Here is a 14,499-nt window from a genome sequence, read left to right as displayed (position 1 = left end):
ATTGGACGACTGCATGGAGCAGATATAAAAACAGAAAAAGACCAAGGGATTCCTTAGCCTCCCGTCATTGTGGTTTCTCTTTCAGTGCTGCCATGTGCAGGACTGGAGAATAATGCATAATAGCCAAGCCTCTCTACCTTCAAATCTCTGTGGTAGCATACCATACAATGGTACCTCGGGTTACAGATGCTTCATGTTGCAGACGCTTCAGGCTACAGACTCCGCTAACCCAGAAATAGTACCGCGGGTTAAGAACTTTGCTTCAGGATGAGAACAGAAATCGTGCTCCGGTGGCGTGGCGGCAGCGGGAGGCCCCATTAGCTAAAGTGGTACCTCAGGTTAAGAATAGTTTCAGGTTAAGAACAGACCACTGGAACGAATTAAGTTCTTAACCCGAGGTACCACTGTATATTGTTGCACTGCTTGGCTGACATATGGCATTGAACATGCAATAAGAACATAAGAGCCTGTAGGTTCAGGCCAGAGCCCATTTAGTGCAGCATCCTGCTCTCACAGTTGCCCACCAGATACCTATGGGAAACCTGCAAGCATCACCTGAGTTCAAGGGCACTTTCCTCTCCTATGGTTTCCATCAACTATTGTTTCATTGAGTTTGTGACTCCTGGACTCAGGGTTTGGGTGAAAACCTATTTTGAGGAGCAGTCCTGTTCTGTCGCAAAGGCAATAGATTATTTCAGATGCATCCCAAGTTTGAGTCCTGAGGAGTCTCACACCCAACCTCCTCTCCCTTTTCTCTCTTAAGGCTATCCTGGTTTGCAGGCGTATGAAACCATGGTTTGCCTGTTTGGACAAAAACCAGGAAACTATGACTTGCAAGAAACCCAAACAGGACGTGATTAATCTCCAGATGTGAGGGGAGCATGATGCCCGTTCATGTGATGTCCAAACTATATTTTGGCTTTACGTTAGAACAGCCCCAGGGTTACTTATCCTGTGTCGGTGAAGGTGATGGGGAAACTGCCAGAAGAGCATTTCTAATAATCTAGCTTTTATGAACAGGGTTCAAATGTGGGAGCGAGGGTGTGGGTTCAGTGATCCCGTCCCACCCCACCACCCCCAAATGACCAAAAAACCCCAAGCACCCTCATTCTTTTTTTAAACAGCTGTGTCCTCCTCAAAGCAAACAAAACTTATGACTTAGGAGGCTTCTAATTAAAGCACTGAGCTTGCTTGACACAGCACACTTCTTCCTACTTGGCATGTTATATATCACACACACACACACACACACACACACACTTGGTGTGACTTGGTGAGAGAATGCCTTTCCCAGAGGAGGCTGACCATCTGTTCGGAGCCATTAGCCAAACTTACCTGCGTCTGCCAGGCAAGGGCTTGCCTCAGCACCTTGCTCCATGAGCGTGAAATGGGTGACGTGGCAAGAAAAAATGTGCGTCCGGGTGAGTAGGTGGGGAGAGATACAAATCAGTTGGGCAAGACAAAGAGCAAACAAATGAGTGACTTCATGTGAGCCTGCCGGGCCTGGGGGAGAGAGCAGGAAAGGGATAAATGTTTCCCAAGCATTGGACGCACTATTTTTCAGGATTTGGGATGGGGGAGAAAGGGTCTACCCAGCACTTCCTGGGCTTTAATGCACAGGCTGCTTATTTGTTCTCTTGATTCCATCTATGAGAATTGGAATTTCTGCTGGATTGTCTGTAAAGTTGGTTCTTTGCTATTTTTATTATTTTGGGTTATTGGGGTGTTGGTGTGTGTGTGTGTCGGTATGCATATTTTAACGTTGTGTTGTGTGCCGCCTTGGGAGCCTTCAGGTTGAGAGACGGAATACAAATTGAAACAAGAGAATAAGTGGTTTATACATTTGGTTACCCAGTTCCAAATCTAGCTTTCTTCACCTGTTGAACTGGTGCAGTTAAAGCACCAGTTTTGAACAGTTTACTATACCACTTCGTCTCTCATCCCCCCCCTCCCCCCCGGCTGCAAAAAAACCCCCACACCTCTAATCAAGATCAGGTTTTCATTTATAGTTAAACAGAAAGGATGAGAGTGCCAGAACCTGAACCCATAGCAGGGAGAGATGAAGTTAAGTGGTTTAACAAGTTGCCACCACAGCCCTGTTTAGCGTCAGTATTCTTCCTTCCTACCTCCCCATCCTGTTCCTTGTGTTTGTTCTGCTTAAGACAAACACAAATTTGGAGGCGAGATAACGCTCCAGGCAGCTGAGCATTTCATCCTGGCAAACAAGCTCTTCTCTCTGCTTCCCACACCCAGCTGTTCATCTCCAAAGCGTTTGGAAAACTGGTGCAACTCCCAGGGATACAGAGTCAGGGAAGCTCACTGGAGAACCTTGGGTCATTCGTTGCCTCTCAGCCTAACTTACCTTGCAGAGCAATGTTACAAACTCAGATATATAAGCTAATTCCCAAATGCCACCTTAAACACTAATTAATGTCACTACAAGGGAATGTCAATACGATACGATAATCTTTATTGTCATTGTCCCATACAGAACAACGAAATTGAAAAATAAATAAATCTACATAAGATATTCAAAACCAACAAGCCTGCCATCCCTAGATAGCCTAGTCTAGTCTAGGCAACTCTCTCTGTTTTGCAATGGATTATATTTATTTATTATTAATAATTTCATTTCTATATCGCTTTATGTTTTAAAGAAAAAAACCTCAAAGCAGTTTACAGCACATTCAGAAATCAAATAAAGCAATCCGGAATAAAACAAATCCAAGCTTCCAGGAAAATACATATTTCAGATCCTTCTCTAAGTGACATTTTGCCTTCCCCATATCTATTTACCTACTTAATTTATAGAGCTGCCGCATAGCAGAAGTACCCTGGGAAGGCAGTGTGGTGTAGTGGTTAGATTGTCGGACTAGGACATGGGAGATCAGGGTTCAAATCCCCACTCTGGCTCACTGGGTGACCTTGGGCCAGTCACAGCCTCTTTACCAGGGGTGCTGGAGGGATTATCTGAGGAGGGGGGTGAACCATGTACGTACTCCTCGGAGAAAAAGGTGAGATATAAATGCAATAAATAAGCCCTTCTGCTTACCTGCTTAAGATTTTTTTTTTGGGGGGGGGCAGCCAGATAGAGATGTCAGCCGCCACCCTATCATCCAGAGATCTCAACTTGGTCGCAGTTGGACCTGCGCCAGTCGCAAAACGTGCCTGGCCCCTGGCTAATTTCTAACACTGTTGTAGGGATTAAACAAGGTGGGGAGAACTGTGAACATCACCTTGAGCTCCTTGAAGGAGATATCAAGGTAATAAATACATAAATAAACTCCCATTATTCCACACCTATTTGCCAATGCTGACTGGGACTGATGGGAGTTGCGACTCCAGTCGTGTCTGGAAGGCCACAGGTTTCCCATCCCTGAATTATCAGATGTTCTTCAATGTATTTTGTTGTAAAAGGAGGAATCAGAAGGAGGCCGCTTGCTTGAGGTGAGGCACAGCTTCTCAAGTGAAGTAGTTAGATACCAGAATGAAAGATGATGCATGTTAAACAGGCAGCTCTTGGGAGAAAGAGAATGTGGTTTCTGTAATAATAATTTTCTGCTACCTACTAAGTTAAGACGGCTGAATGTATGAAGCTTTGCTTTCCGTGAAGCAAATAATATTGCTTAACTAGGCCCAGGGCTTACTCAGGCTCCTGAAGGAACATGATAGGCAACGCTTGATTTCAGCAGCCAAATATAATTTTATTGATCGATGTTTGCGCATGCAATGGGAAATTTCTATATAAAACACAACCCGATTGGCAACAACATAATAGCGAGGCAATTGACATCTTTGTGGGCTTGATAGCTTTTCCAGTGTACGGTTCCCAGTGGATAGAGGGTAGTTGTTTTTTTAGGGCAGAGGATTGGAACAGGGAAAATAAAGCTCTTACTTTTGGGGGCCTAGAATCTAAGCTTGTCATTTCTGCCCATCTGAGATAAACAGCCTGCAATCATCAGCTAAAATTTACAACCGTTGCAGTGGGTGCTTTTCAAGTATTTTCCCCACCCTTTGCTATGCTGGTCGTGTTTCACCTTGAAAAGTATTGAGTGTGGCAGTGTCTATTTTGAGGATCAGCCTTCGCAGTCTCTCTTGGAGAAAAAAATGTGTTTTTGGTGGAGCTAGGTTTCGTAAGAGGCAACCTTCAATCAACGTCACCCTTGTGACTAAGTTCACCCAGGTGGTGGTGTGGTGTGGAAAGCCAGTCTGATAGCGTGGTTAAGAGCAAGCATAGGCAAACTCAGCCCTCCGGATGTTTTGGGACTACAACACCCATCATCCCTAGCTAACAGGACCAGAAGTCAGGGATGATGGGAGTTGTAGTCCCAAAACATCTGGAGGGCCGAGTTTGCCTCTGCCTGGTTAAGAGTGTCAAATCATGACCATGCAACCTAGGTTCAAATCCCAATTCGGGTGTGATGGACTGGTTGGATGTGGAGGAGTGGTGGGAGGCAACAGTTGGGGAACCCCAAGGGAAGAAGACTCAGAGCCTGGGGAGTGGTGGTGGGACGACGATTAGTGGGCAGAGGGAGAAGAGGGAGCAGACTGGGAAGAGGAGGTGTCAGAGGCTGAAGAGGTAACAGGACTTAGTGAGCAGGGAGGCTGTGACAGAGAGCAGTCCAGAATCAGTGGCAGAAGCAGAGGATGGAGATAAGGCAGTCCAAGAGCAAGAGCTGGTGAGGAATCACAGGTGTCTCCCTCTCCTGCTGCAACTAGCTCCCTCCCTTCCCCCTTGGTCTCCCAGAACCAAAAGAGGCATGAAAAGGGTTGAGAAGTTAGCTTCACACAGGCACAGTTTCAGATTGCATGGGGAAAACCCTGGAGAAGAGGGGACTTAGGCAGCTGTGGAGAGGCAGGGGCCTGCAGTCTCCTCAACTGCTTCATGGGGGCAAGACCGACCAGAGATGAGTTGCTGTTCTCATTAGGCCTGGCACTCCTGTGCAGACCCTGTTTTTTGCTAATAAAGAGTCAACTCCAACTTGCTCAGTGTGATTACTGGTGGCTGGCTCCTGCCATCAGACGTGGAGCTCACTGGGTGACCTTGGTCCGAATCATTTTCTCAGCCTAACCTACCTCACTGGGGGGTTGTGAGGATGACACGAGCTCCTCCGACGAAGGGATGGATAACTGTGTAATCAGTAAAGATAGCTAAAAGGACACGGCCAAAAGGAAAGGGGACAAGGCGCAGGAGAGGCACAGATTTTAAGGAGGGACTATAACTCAAGAGGACTGAGCAGAGACAGGTTTTCCATGTGGAAGATCCATGGCGTCTCCAGTTTAAAAGGATCAAGTCAAAAATCTTATCTTTGCTTCAGCCCCTTGAGAGTTCTGGCCTATCAGAGATAACACTATTGCACTAGATGGATTTATATAAACAGTTTAACCCCACTTTTCAGCTGACAAAGGGCTCCCAAAGTGCCTTTCAAATATCTCCATTAAATCAGTTCCTGCCCCCAGACTTGCAGTCTAAAAGACACGACACAAGAGGAAAAGGGATTGGGCAGGAGGAGGGGTGAAAGCGAGCTCAGGCATTATATCTTAGTTACAGAGTGCTTGTAAAGACCAGCAGCAATGGAAAACTGTTCAAGGAGGGAAGGAGGCAAAAACTGCTCTTCTTTCAGCTGAGCTGATGAAGTGACCCTGCTTCCCGTCTCTTTCTGCTCTATAATAATCATAATCATTTATTTATACCCCGCCCATCTGGCTGGGTTTCCCCAGCCACTGTGTTTGGATCTGAGAGGTTGGTGTGGGACTGTTGAGTTGAGGAGCAGTTTGCCATTCGTAGCCTCTTCTTCCTCCCCATGGCTAGCAGAATTAGTGACCTGGCATGACTGTTGCAGGCACGTCTGCATAATACGTTCGGGCCAATTGCCTTGCTGTTTGTGTCCAGGTGTGTGTTCATGCTGCGTTCTCCCCTCTCCTCCACAGGTAACATGGTTGAGTGGTGTTTGCCGCAAGACATTGACCTGGAAGGTGTCGAGTTCAAATCCATGGCCAGCGGCTCCCATAAAGTTCAGTCGGATTTCATGTGAGTGTACAAAACGTCCCCAGGGTCCTGCTTGTGCTGTTCAATTGTGCGTGTCCTTCCATTGTCCAGAAAGCACACGGCACAGGCTGATGAAATGGACAAGGCGGTTGCCATTGTAGACTAACAGGGTATATTAGTTATATAGTCATTTATTTGTTGAATTTATACCCCGCCCTTACCCCCCTGTATGAGTGCATATTGCAAGGGCTTTTGGGCGACGGGGGGGGGAGGTTTGCCCTGTGCACAGATATACCCTTCACCCCCACCGGTGCCCTGGTTGATGCAGATGGAGTTACCCGTTGGAGGCAGCCCTTTAGTGGTGAGCAGAGCCAGAGCTGATGATGGGGAGAGCCCAGAGACTAAACATTCTGGATTAACTAGCCCAGCAGAAAGACTGCCCTCCTTCAACTCTCATCATGGTGCTCGCAAATTAGAACCCTTATGGTTTTGATCTATGGGCTACTTTTAAAATGAGGATGCATTTTAAATTGCATTTTAACCTGTATTTTAAATTGTTTCCCCAACTCCTAGTATATTTTTACTGTAATTTTACCGGTGTTATCTGCCCTGAGCCCAGCTCTGTCCGGGGAGGGCAGGGTATAAATCAATAATAATAATTTCCTAGTCCTGGGCAGGTCTACTCTGAAGTAAGGCCAACTTGGTTTTGTGGAGTAACTCTCGGAGAACTAGGCAGAGAGATTTATTTTCTTTTAGCACAACGGACCAATCCAGCTGCTGTTCTGGAAAGCAAGCAAATGCGATTTGCGTCCAGATTCAGTGCGTCTTTAGCGCACACACATGCGTATCTGGAAAAAGCATAGAATTGTAGAGTTGGGAGAAACTCTGAGGGTTATCTAGTCAAACCCCCTGCAATCCAGGAAGCACTGTGTCTCCAGCCTGCTTTTTCTGCATGCCTCCCCCACCCAATTTGCCTATTTTATTCCCATTCCATCTTCCTTTCCAGTTACTTCCGGAAAGGCCTTTGCTTTGGCTTGGCCTGTTTCGCCAACATGCCTGTGGAGAGCGAGTTAGAGCGTGGCGCTCGGATGAAGTCTGTGGGGATTCTTTCTCCCTCCTACACCCTGCTATATAGATACATGCACTTCCTGGAGAACCAGGTCAGGTACGTTATTAGAAAAAAGGGAGAATGGGAGGGAGGTTGTTACTGGACCATAAAGTGGTTTGGGAGAAATGTTTGGTTCGTGCTGGAATACCGTGGTGGCTTTTCTGGGATGGTTTCATATGTGACTTGGATGACCCGCTTTGCCAAGTCATTTTCCAGCGGAGACGTGTAGAAGTCAGAACACCTCTGTTGTCTTTTAGGCACTTGTTGAAGACTCTTCCCTTTCTAGCAAGCCTCCCAAGTGAATGTTGTTGGTATATGTACTGAGCATGAAACAAATTACAGTGGTACTTCGAGTCAAGTACTTAATTCGTTACGGAGGTCCGTTCTTAACCTGAAACTGTTCTTAACCAGAAGCACCACTTTAGCTAATGGGGCCTCCTGCTGCCGCCGTGCCGCCAGAGCACAATTTCTGTTCTCATCCTGAAGCAAAGTTCTTAACCTGAAGCACTATTTCTGGGTTAGCAGAGTCTGTAACCTGAAGCGTATGTAACCTGAGGTACCACTGTATATATATGTAATTGTAGTTTTAATGGTTTTATGCACAATGCCTTTTTTGCTTTTATAAATGCAGTTGTTTTGACTATTTTTATGTTTGCGATTGTTTGCAACGTGCTCTTGTTTCATTGCAAACCACCGCAAGGTGCCTCGTAGGAAGCAATTCGTGAGTGAAATACATTACGGTACTGAAAAGACGCATGCATGGAGGCTGGATGCTACTGTTTAGGCCACCAGGTGCTTAAGCTTGGAAGCTGTGCTGCACCAGGAGCCATGTGGGAGGGTGCAGTTTCACTCAGGTCCTGCCTTTTTGACTTCCCAAAGGCATCTGGCTGCTCCCTGTGAGAACAGCAGGTTCTTCCTGTGTTCTTATAGGAAAGGAATCATGTGACCACCAAAGAGGGACCAGCAAGAGGGACCAGCAGGTGCCACTGATGCAAAACTGATAGCGTTGGCTTGTAAATGGAGGGTTGTTCTCTGGTTACCCTTTGTGACTCGCTTTTCTGCTTGCCTTACAGACATCAGCTGGAGATGCCAGGGCATTACTCTCACCTGGAGGCATTTTATGATGACAAGAAAGGGGTCCTCCCTGCTGGCACGCTTGTTTCCCAGCAAACCGTTCACTGGCTGCCTTCCATCCACAGATACATGTACCCAGAGATGAAGGTGAGAAATAGGCTGCGGTTATTGATCTTCGCATGAAGGCAGAGCGTGCCAATGATCCACACTGGTCAGATGCCATGAAGTAGCTTCAACTAGTGGCCAAGATGGATCTCTGGAGGCCTCTTGCATTCTGTGACAGTAGGGCATGAAACTTAATTTTTGCAAATTTATTCAGTGAGGGGCCTTAAAAAATGTTTTTGAGTGTTAGCACCGTATTTTTCGCTCTATAAGACGCACCAGACCACAAGACGCACTTGGTTTTTGGAGGAGGGAAACAAGAAAAAAAATATTCTGAATCTCAGAAGCCAGAACAGCAAGAGGGATCGCTGCGCAGTGAAAGCAGCAATCCCTCTTTCTGTTCTGGCTTCTGTGATAGCTGCGCAGCCTGCATTCGCTCCATAAGACACACACACATTTCCCCTTACTTTTTAGGAGGGGAAAAAGTGAGTCTTATAGAGCAAAAAATACGGTAATTCAAAACTGACATTATGTTTGTGACTGGGCACATTTAGCTTGGTTAGTCTTATGTTTGTTGAAGATGTACATTAACTGCTTTTGGAAAACTGAATAATTTTAGTTTTGCCTTATGAAGATGTCATTTACTGCTAAATAGATAGATAGATAGATGATAGATAGATAAAATATATACAACTATAAGTACTTGGCAATCATTTTTTAATGATTTCTCTGCAATTTTGCACATATTTTACTTACCAAGCAAAACCAAATTATATTAATTTAGCCAAAATATCTTGAATTCCCAAGTCAGGTTACAACTTTTTAGCAGCCCTCATTTTGGGATTTGGAAAGTTGGGAAATTCAGTGCACTCTTATCACCCAGTTTACTGCTCTAGTTCACAACGAGGAGCAGAGCAGGTGTTCTACAGAAAAGTGTTTTTGTTTGTTTGTTTGTTTGTTCCATTTTTCTCCACCTCCATCTCCTCCAAAGAGTTCAGGGCAACGTACATGAATCTTCCCCACCTTCCGCAATGTACCCTCACAACCTTGTGTGTTAGGATAAGCTGAGAGAGAGGGTGTTGGCCCAAGGTTGCAAAGTGAGCTGTGTGCTTCATTGCTTCTGTTTGCCTGAAAGGATAGAAGTTTCTGGGCATTTGAAGCTCCAGGGTACTTCTCCTCCCCTTTCTCGGATGTATTGTTTGTTTTTAGCAGTCATCACCTCAGCAGCAAAAATGGGAGCCATCTTGTTTCTGTCTCATTCCTAACTCCCTGCCCCATTTTTTAATCTGGCTGCAGATCACGCACCCTGCAGGCTGTATGTCTCAGTTCATTAAGTTCTTTGGTGAGCAGATCCTGACTCTCTGGAAGTTCGCCTTGCTTCGGAAACGCATTTTGATATTTTCCCCACCTCCTGTCGGGGTGGTCTGCTATAGAGGTACGTAGAATATGGGAGATGTGGTCCGTGTTATCAAATCACGCACGGTGAAAGTTTCTCCCCTCTGCTGTTTGTTTGTTTAAAATGTTTCTTTCTAAACGCCCTGCACCAACAGATTCCAAAGTGGCGTATGAAACTGTGAATAAAACGTAATCCACACAATATATTGCTGCTGGTTTGAGACAGCAAACGCAAAACCACAAAATGCAGCGAGAGAAAAGAAATGCCTCCAGCCAGAACAAAACAGGGCAGCATTTCAAACAACTAACGCTAATGCGCAGGTTGTCACATCTGACAACCTGTTCACCCCTCTGGTTTCAGATAGTACATGGTAGGCCAGGACACAAATTTCCACCGCCTTCTAGAGGCTATGCTGGCTCATTCACCCAGAGCAAAAGCCTTCAGAGAGGCTAGTTTGGTCAGAACAGAGTATATAATTCCAAAGTTAACAATAAATACATTACTACAGTCGTGCCTCGCAAGACGAAATTAATCCGTTCCGTGAGTCTCTTCGTCTTGCGGTTTTTTCGTCTTGCGAAGCACGGCTATTAGCGGCTTAGCGGCTTTAAGAAAAAGGAAACAAACTCGCAAGAACTCGCAAGACGTTTCGTCTTGCGAAGCAAGCCCATAGGGAAATTCGTCTTGCGGAATGACTCAAAAAACGGAAAACTCTTTCGTCTTGCGAGACATTCGTCTTGCGAGGTACCACTGTACTGATAAATGAGCTGCCACAGCTGCTAGAGGGCCATGAAAAATTGTGTCCTGAGCTTTTTAGATTTATGTACTCATGTGCAATCTGAAACCATTGGTTGCCCGATGTGATTTTCCCCCCAGCTCTCCTGAACCTAGTTAGGGCTTTTTTACGATTTACAGTGCAACCCTTTGGCTACGTAGCAGTAAGTAGCATGGAGTTCAGTGGGACTTACTGCCAGGTAAGTGGGTATAAGATTGCTGCCTTATTGTGACACCTCTTGGTTGAGTTTTGGGTATAATGGCCAGGGGGGAAGCAAGCACATGTTCTGTGCTCCATAGGTGAGAAAGTCAAGCTGTTCATTCATCATATAAATCTTAGCTGAGTCCTTGATCTTAGTTGGTACGCTGCGTCTTGTGGAAAGGATCTTCTTACTGATAACTCATAAATTGTTTCATAAAAAGAACTCTCCTGTTTTTAAAACCAACAAGTTTTTAAAAACATAATAATAAAAGATTTGATGATAAGACAAAAATAACATTTGGATTTTTTGTGTGCCTGTTTGCTCATGAGGGCAACTGTTTCAGAAAAGATGAGTGCCTCCACATGGCTCTGTTTACAGACTTGGTGCTGCTTGTGCATGCAAGGTTTGCATCCACACAACATTGTAATCATCAAAATGCCATCATGGGGACATGGGTGGTGCTGTGGGTTAAACCACAGAGCCTAGGACTTGCTGATCAGAAGGTTGGTTGTTCGAATCCCCGCGATGGGGTGAGCTCCTGTTGCTTGGTCCCTGCTCCTGCCAACCTAGAAGTTCGAAAGCACGTCAAAGTGCAAGTAGATAAATAGGTACCACTCTGGCGAGAAGGTAAACAGCGTTTCCGTGCGCTGCTCTGGTTCGCCAGAAGTGGCTTAGTCATGCTGGCCACATGACCCGGAAGCTGTACGCCGGCTCCCTCGGCCAATAAAGCGAGATGAGCGCCGCAACCCCAGAGTCGTCCGTGACTGGACCTAACGGTCAGGGGTCCCTTTACCTTTATATGTGTGTGTGTGTGTGTGTGTGTGTGTGTGTGTGTGTATACACCCACCCACCCACCCAAAGTTTTAATCCAGATGTACAGTTTCTGCCGAAAATCCAGTGGGTTACAAATAAATAAAAAGGAAATAGTGAATCTGCATTAAAGGCAAGGGAGCAGGGATATGGGGTAGCATTTTGATAAAGACAATGCCATGTAGACGGAAGACCATGCCTTCTCTCTGCCCTTGTCTGCAGTTTATTGCTGCTGCTGCCTTGCCAATGTCTCCTTGCCTGGAATCGGTGGGACTGTTCCCGAGTCCAAGCCTTTCTTCTACGTCAACGTGGCTGACATTGAAATGCTGGAGACGGAAGTGTCGTATGTGGCCTGTAAGTATGAAGCATCCCATACTCTCTAGCCTAGCCCTCAGTACTCTTCCTGAGGCCACGCCCCTTCCTGGCCCTGCTCTGCACTCTCCGCTACCGCTTTGCCTGGCTGGAACAGGCACCTTGACTGTGACATTGAGTCTTGCTTGCCTGGATGAATGATGGAAAGAAGAGTGTGCATGCATAGGACCCTCTGGCTTTTGAGCACTTGAAAGGTAGCCTGCTGTACAACAGTAGTAAGACCCACACCAATTGTTCCACCTACTTTTCCTTCTGGCTCTGCCAACCATTGGAATGTGGCCTCCAGAAGATTTCCCATGATGCAGTGCAGCTGAGGCTGAAAAAGGTTCCTCACACCTTTTCTATAGGCACATGTTTGTTTGCTTGCTTTGTCACCCCGAGATTCTGCAGCTCTGCTTGTGCAAGGGTTTGGGCTGAAGTCAGGAAGAAACTGTTACATACAGTATTATTATTATTATTATTAATAATAATTAATGGTATATTCTTCATCCGTAGATCTCAGGGCAGTACACAACATAAAATTACACAATTAAAAATACAAAATACATAATAAAAATAAGAACAACAGCAAACCAAGAACCCCCTCTCCCACAACACAGTTAAAATTGGATGTCAATCAGCCCAAAGGCTTGGTTGAAGAGGAATGTTTTCGCCTGGCACCTAAAGGTGTACAGTGGTACCTTGGGTTAAGAATGTAATTCGTTCTGGAGGTCCGTTCTTAACCTGAAACTGTTCTTAACCTGAGGTACCATTTTAGCTAATGGGGCCTCCCGTCGCCACCGCACAATTTCTGTTCTCATCCTGAAGCAAAGTTCTTAACCTGAGGTACTATTTCTGGGTTAGTGGAGTCTGTAACCTGAAGCGTCTGTAACCTGAAGCGTCTGTAACCCGAGGTACCACTGTATAAATGAAGGTTCCAGCTGAACCTCCCGGGGGGAGCATTCAAACAACAGGGAGCCACTGCAGATAAGGCCTGTTCTCGTGTTGCTACCCTCCAGCCCCCTTGTGGAGCCTTGCCTTAACAGTGGGTACCTAAGGAATCATGGGCAGCATTTTCTAGGACTGTTCTGTTTCATTGTGTGTGTAGGAGACTGCATGTGGGGATGCTTTGTGGCAGAGTGGCATACAAATAAACTGATGGTTATGAATACTGATTTCACTAACAGCCCAACCCGTTCTCTTCCTCTGTTTCCGGCAGGCACAACAGAGAAAATCTTTGAGGAGAAGCGGGATCTCTACGACGTCTATGTGGATAACCAGAATGTGAAGACCCACCACGAGCATCTGCAGCCGCTCCTGAAAATTAACAGCGCCGACAAAGAAAAGTACCGGAGGCTTAATGATCAGAGGTAGCAGCAGCAGAAGCTTTCCCTGGTGGATTCTCCCCATGGCTTGAGTGTGGGGGCATTGTTTCCAGATTATTCCCCACTTCTGAGCACTTCATCTGGACTCCAGAGCATATGTGTGGCCTTGGAGGTCTCTGAGATGACTGGTCTTAAGACCAGGAACGTGAAAATTAATTATTAAAAAAACACACCAGGTGTCAAAATTAAATAGTGTGCTTTTCTGAACTTAGACTTCCTTAGCTGTAGACTTCCACCAAATACTCATCTGTTTGCTGTAGTTCAGTGATGGAGAACCTTCATCAGCTTGAGGGCCAAATTTCCTCATGCGCAACCTTCAGGGTAATGCAGGTAATGGGCTAGAGGTAAAAGTGGGTGGAGCCACAGGTGTGACTCTTACCTCGATACAGTAAAAGCTAGAGATACCCACACTCGTATCTCCATCCTCCACCCAGAGAAGAATACTCAAGGAGGGTCCAGAGGAGGGTCACTGAGGGGTGTAGCCTGGGAATAGGGGGTGTGGTCCTGGAAGAGTCCTGAACACCAGGCAGAGAGGCCCAGAGGGCTGCATTTTGCACCCAGGCCTACGGTCCCCCACTTCTGCTGTGTGGCCTTGGTCATCTTGGGGCAAGTTGGAATACAGGGAAAGAGATGGCTGGTCCCCTAGATTTACAAGGCTCTCAAGCTCTTCAGATCTTTGTAGATCAATGGCATCACTTGGAATTGCCTTTAGAAGTCTCTGGAGGAGTCATTCGAGAGGCAGAAGTTTTGATGTGACAGTTGTGTTTCGCTATCATTCAGACAGATGCTGATGTACTCCCAGGAAGTGGACGGAGACTGCAGTTCTTGTGAAGAGGACCTTTTTATCCTGTGAGTTGTTCATGTGGGATTCTTCAGAGCAGGGGTGGGCAGTGGCTGGCACGGGATTTACTGGTAGTGATACATGGGAGATTTGTGGCAGATCACCAATAGTTTGGGGCTGCCAGTTGTTTAGCAATAGTGGCCACAAAAGGGCAGCAGCACCCAGTTTTCCCCAAGCCATACTGTTTTTTTGTGGGTGGAAGGACTGTAAGGTCTATTGAATTCTGGAACTCAAAACAAAATTCCGAGGCTCAAAATCCTCTCGTTCTGTTTTTGCAGTACATTAGAATCATAGAATCATAGAGTTGGAATAGACCACAAGGGCCATCGAGTCCAACCCCCTGCCAAGCAGGAAACACCATCAGAGCACTCCTGACATATGGTTGTCAAGCCTCTGCTTAAAGACCTCCAAAGAAGGAGACTCCACCACACTCCTTGGCAGAAAATTCCACTGTCAAACAGCTCTTACT

At 46.1% G+C, this 14,499-nt stretch overlaps 2 protein-coding genes across 2 annotated transcripts in view; one reads left to right on the top strand and one right to left on the bottom strand.

Moving 5' to 3' along the window:
- The window catches only part of WEE2 (WEE2 oocyte meiosis inhibiting kinase), a 30,350-nt gene extending 28,994 nt beyond the window's left edge, over nucleotides 1–1,356 (bottom strand). The window contains exon 1 of the mRNA XM_082240521.1: nucleotides 1,336–1,356. The gene's annotated coding sequence lies outside the window, so the exon portion shown is untranslated. The remainder of the gene's footprint in view (nucleotides 1–1,335) is intronic.
- DENND11 (DENN domain containing 11) overlaps nucleotides 1–14,499 on the top strand; it is a 31,421-nt gene that overhangs the window by 7,993 nt on the left and 8,929 nt on the right. Inside the window, exons 2-8 of the mRNA XM_082240579.1 lie at nucleotides 5,932–6,031; nucleotides 6,996–7,154; nucleotides 8,171–8,318; nucleotides 9,570–9,708; nucleotides 11,676–11,807; nucleotides 13,024–13,174; nucleotides 13,970–14,038. Of these exons, the coding sequence (XP_082096705.1) occupies nucleotides 5,932–6,031; nucleotides 6,996–7,154; nucleotides 8,171–8,318; nucleotides 9,570–9,708; nucleotides 11,676–11,807; nucleotides 13,024–13,174; nucleotides 13,970–14,038 (898 nt within the window). The remainder of the gene's footprint in view (nucleotides 1–5,931; nucleotides 6,032–6,995; nucleotides 7,155–8,170; nucleotides 8,319–9,569; nucleotides 9,709–11,675; nucleotides 11,808–13,023; nucleotides 13,175–13,969; nucleotides 14,039–14,499) is intronic.

The sequence above is a fragment of the Podarcis vaucheri genome (genome assembly GCF_965113315.1).
Source record: "Podarcis vaucheri genome assembly, chromosome: 10".
Taxonomy (NCBI): Eukaryota; Metazoa; Chordata; class Lepidosauria; order Squamata; family Lacertidae; genus Podarcis; species Podarcis vaucheri.
Note: the sequence above shows the minus strand (reverse complement) of the source record. Positions and strands in the feature narration are given on the sequence as shown.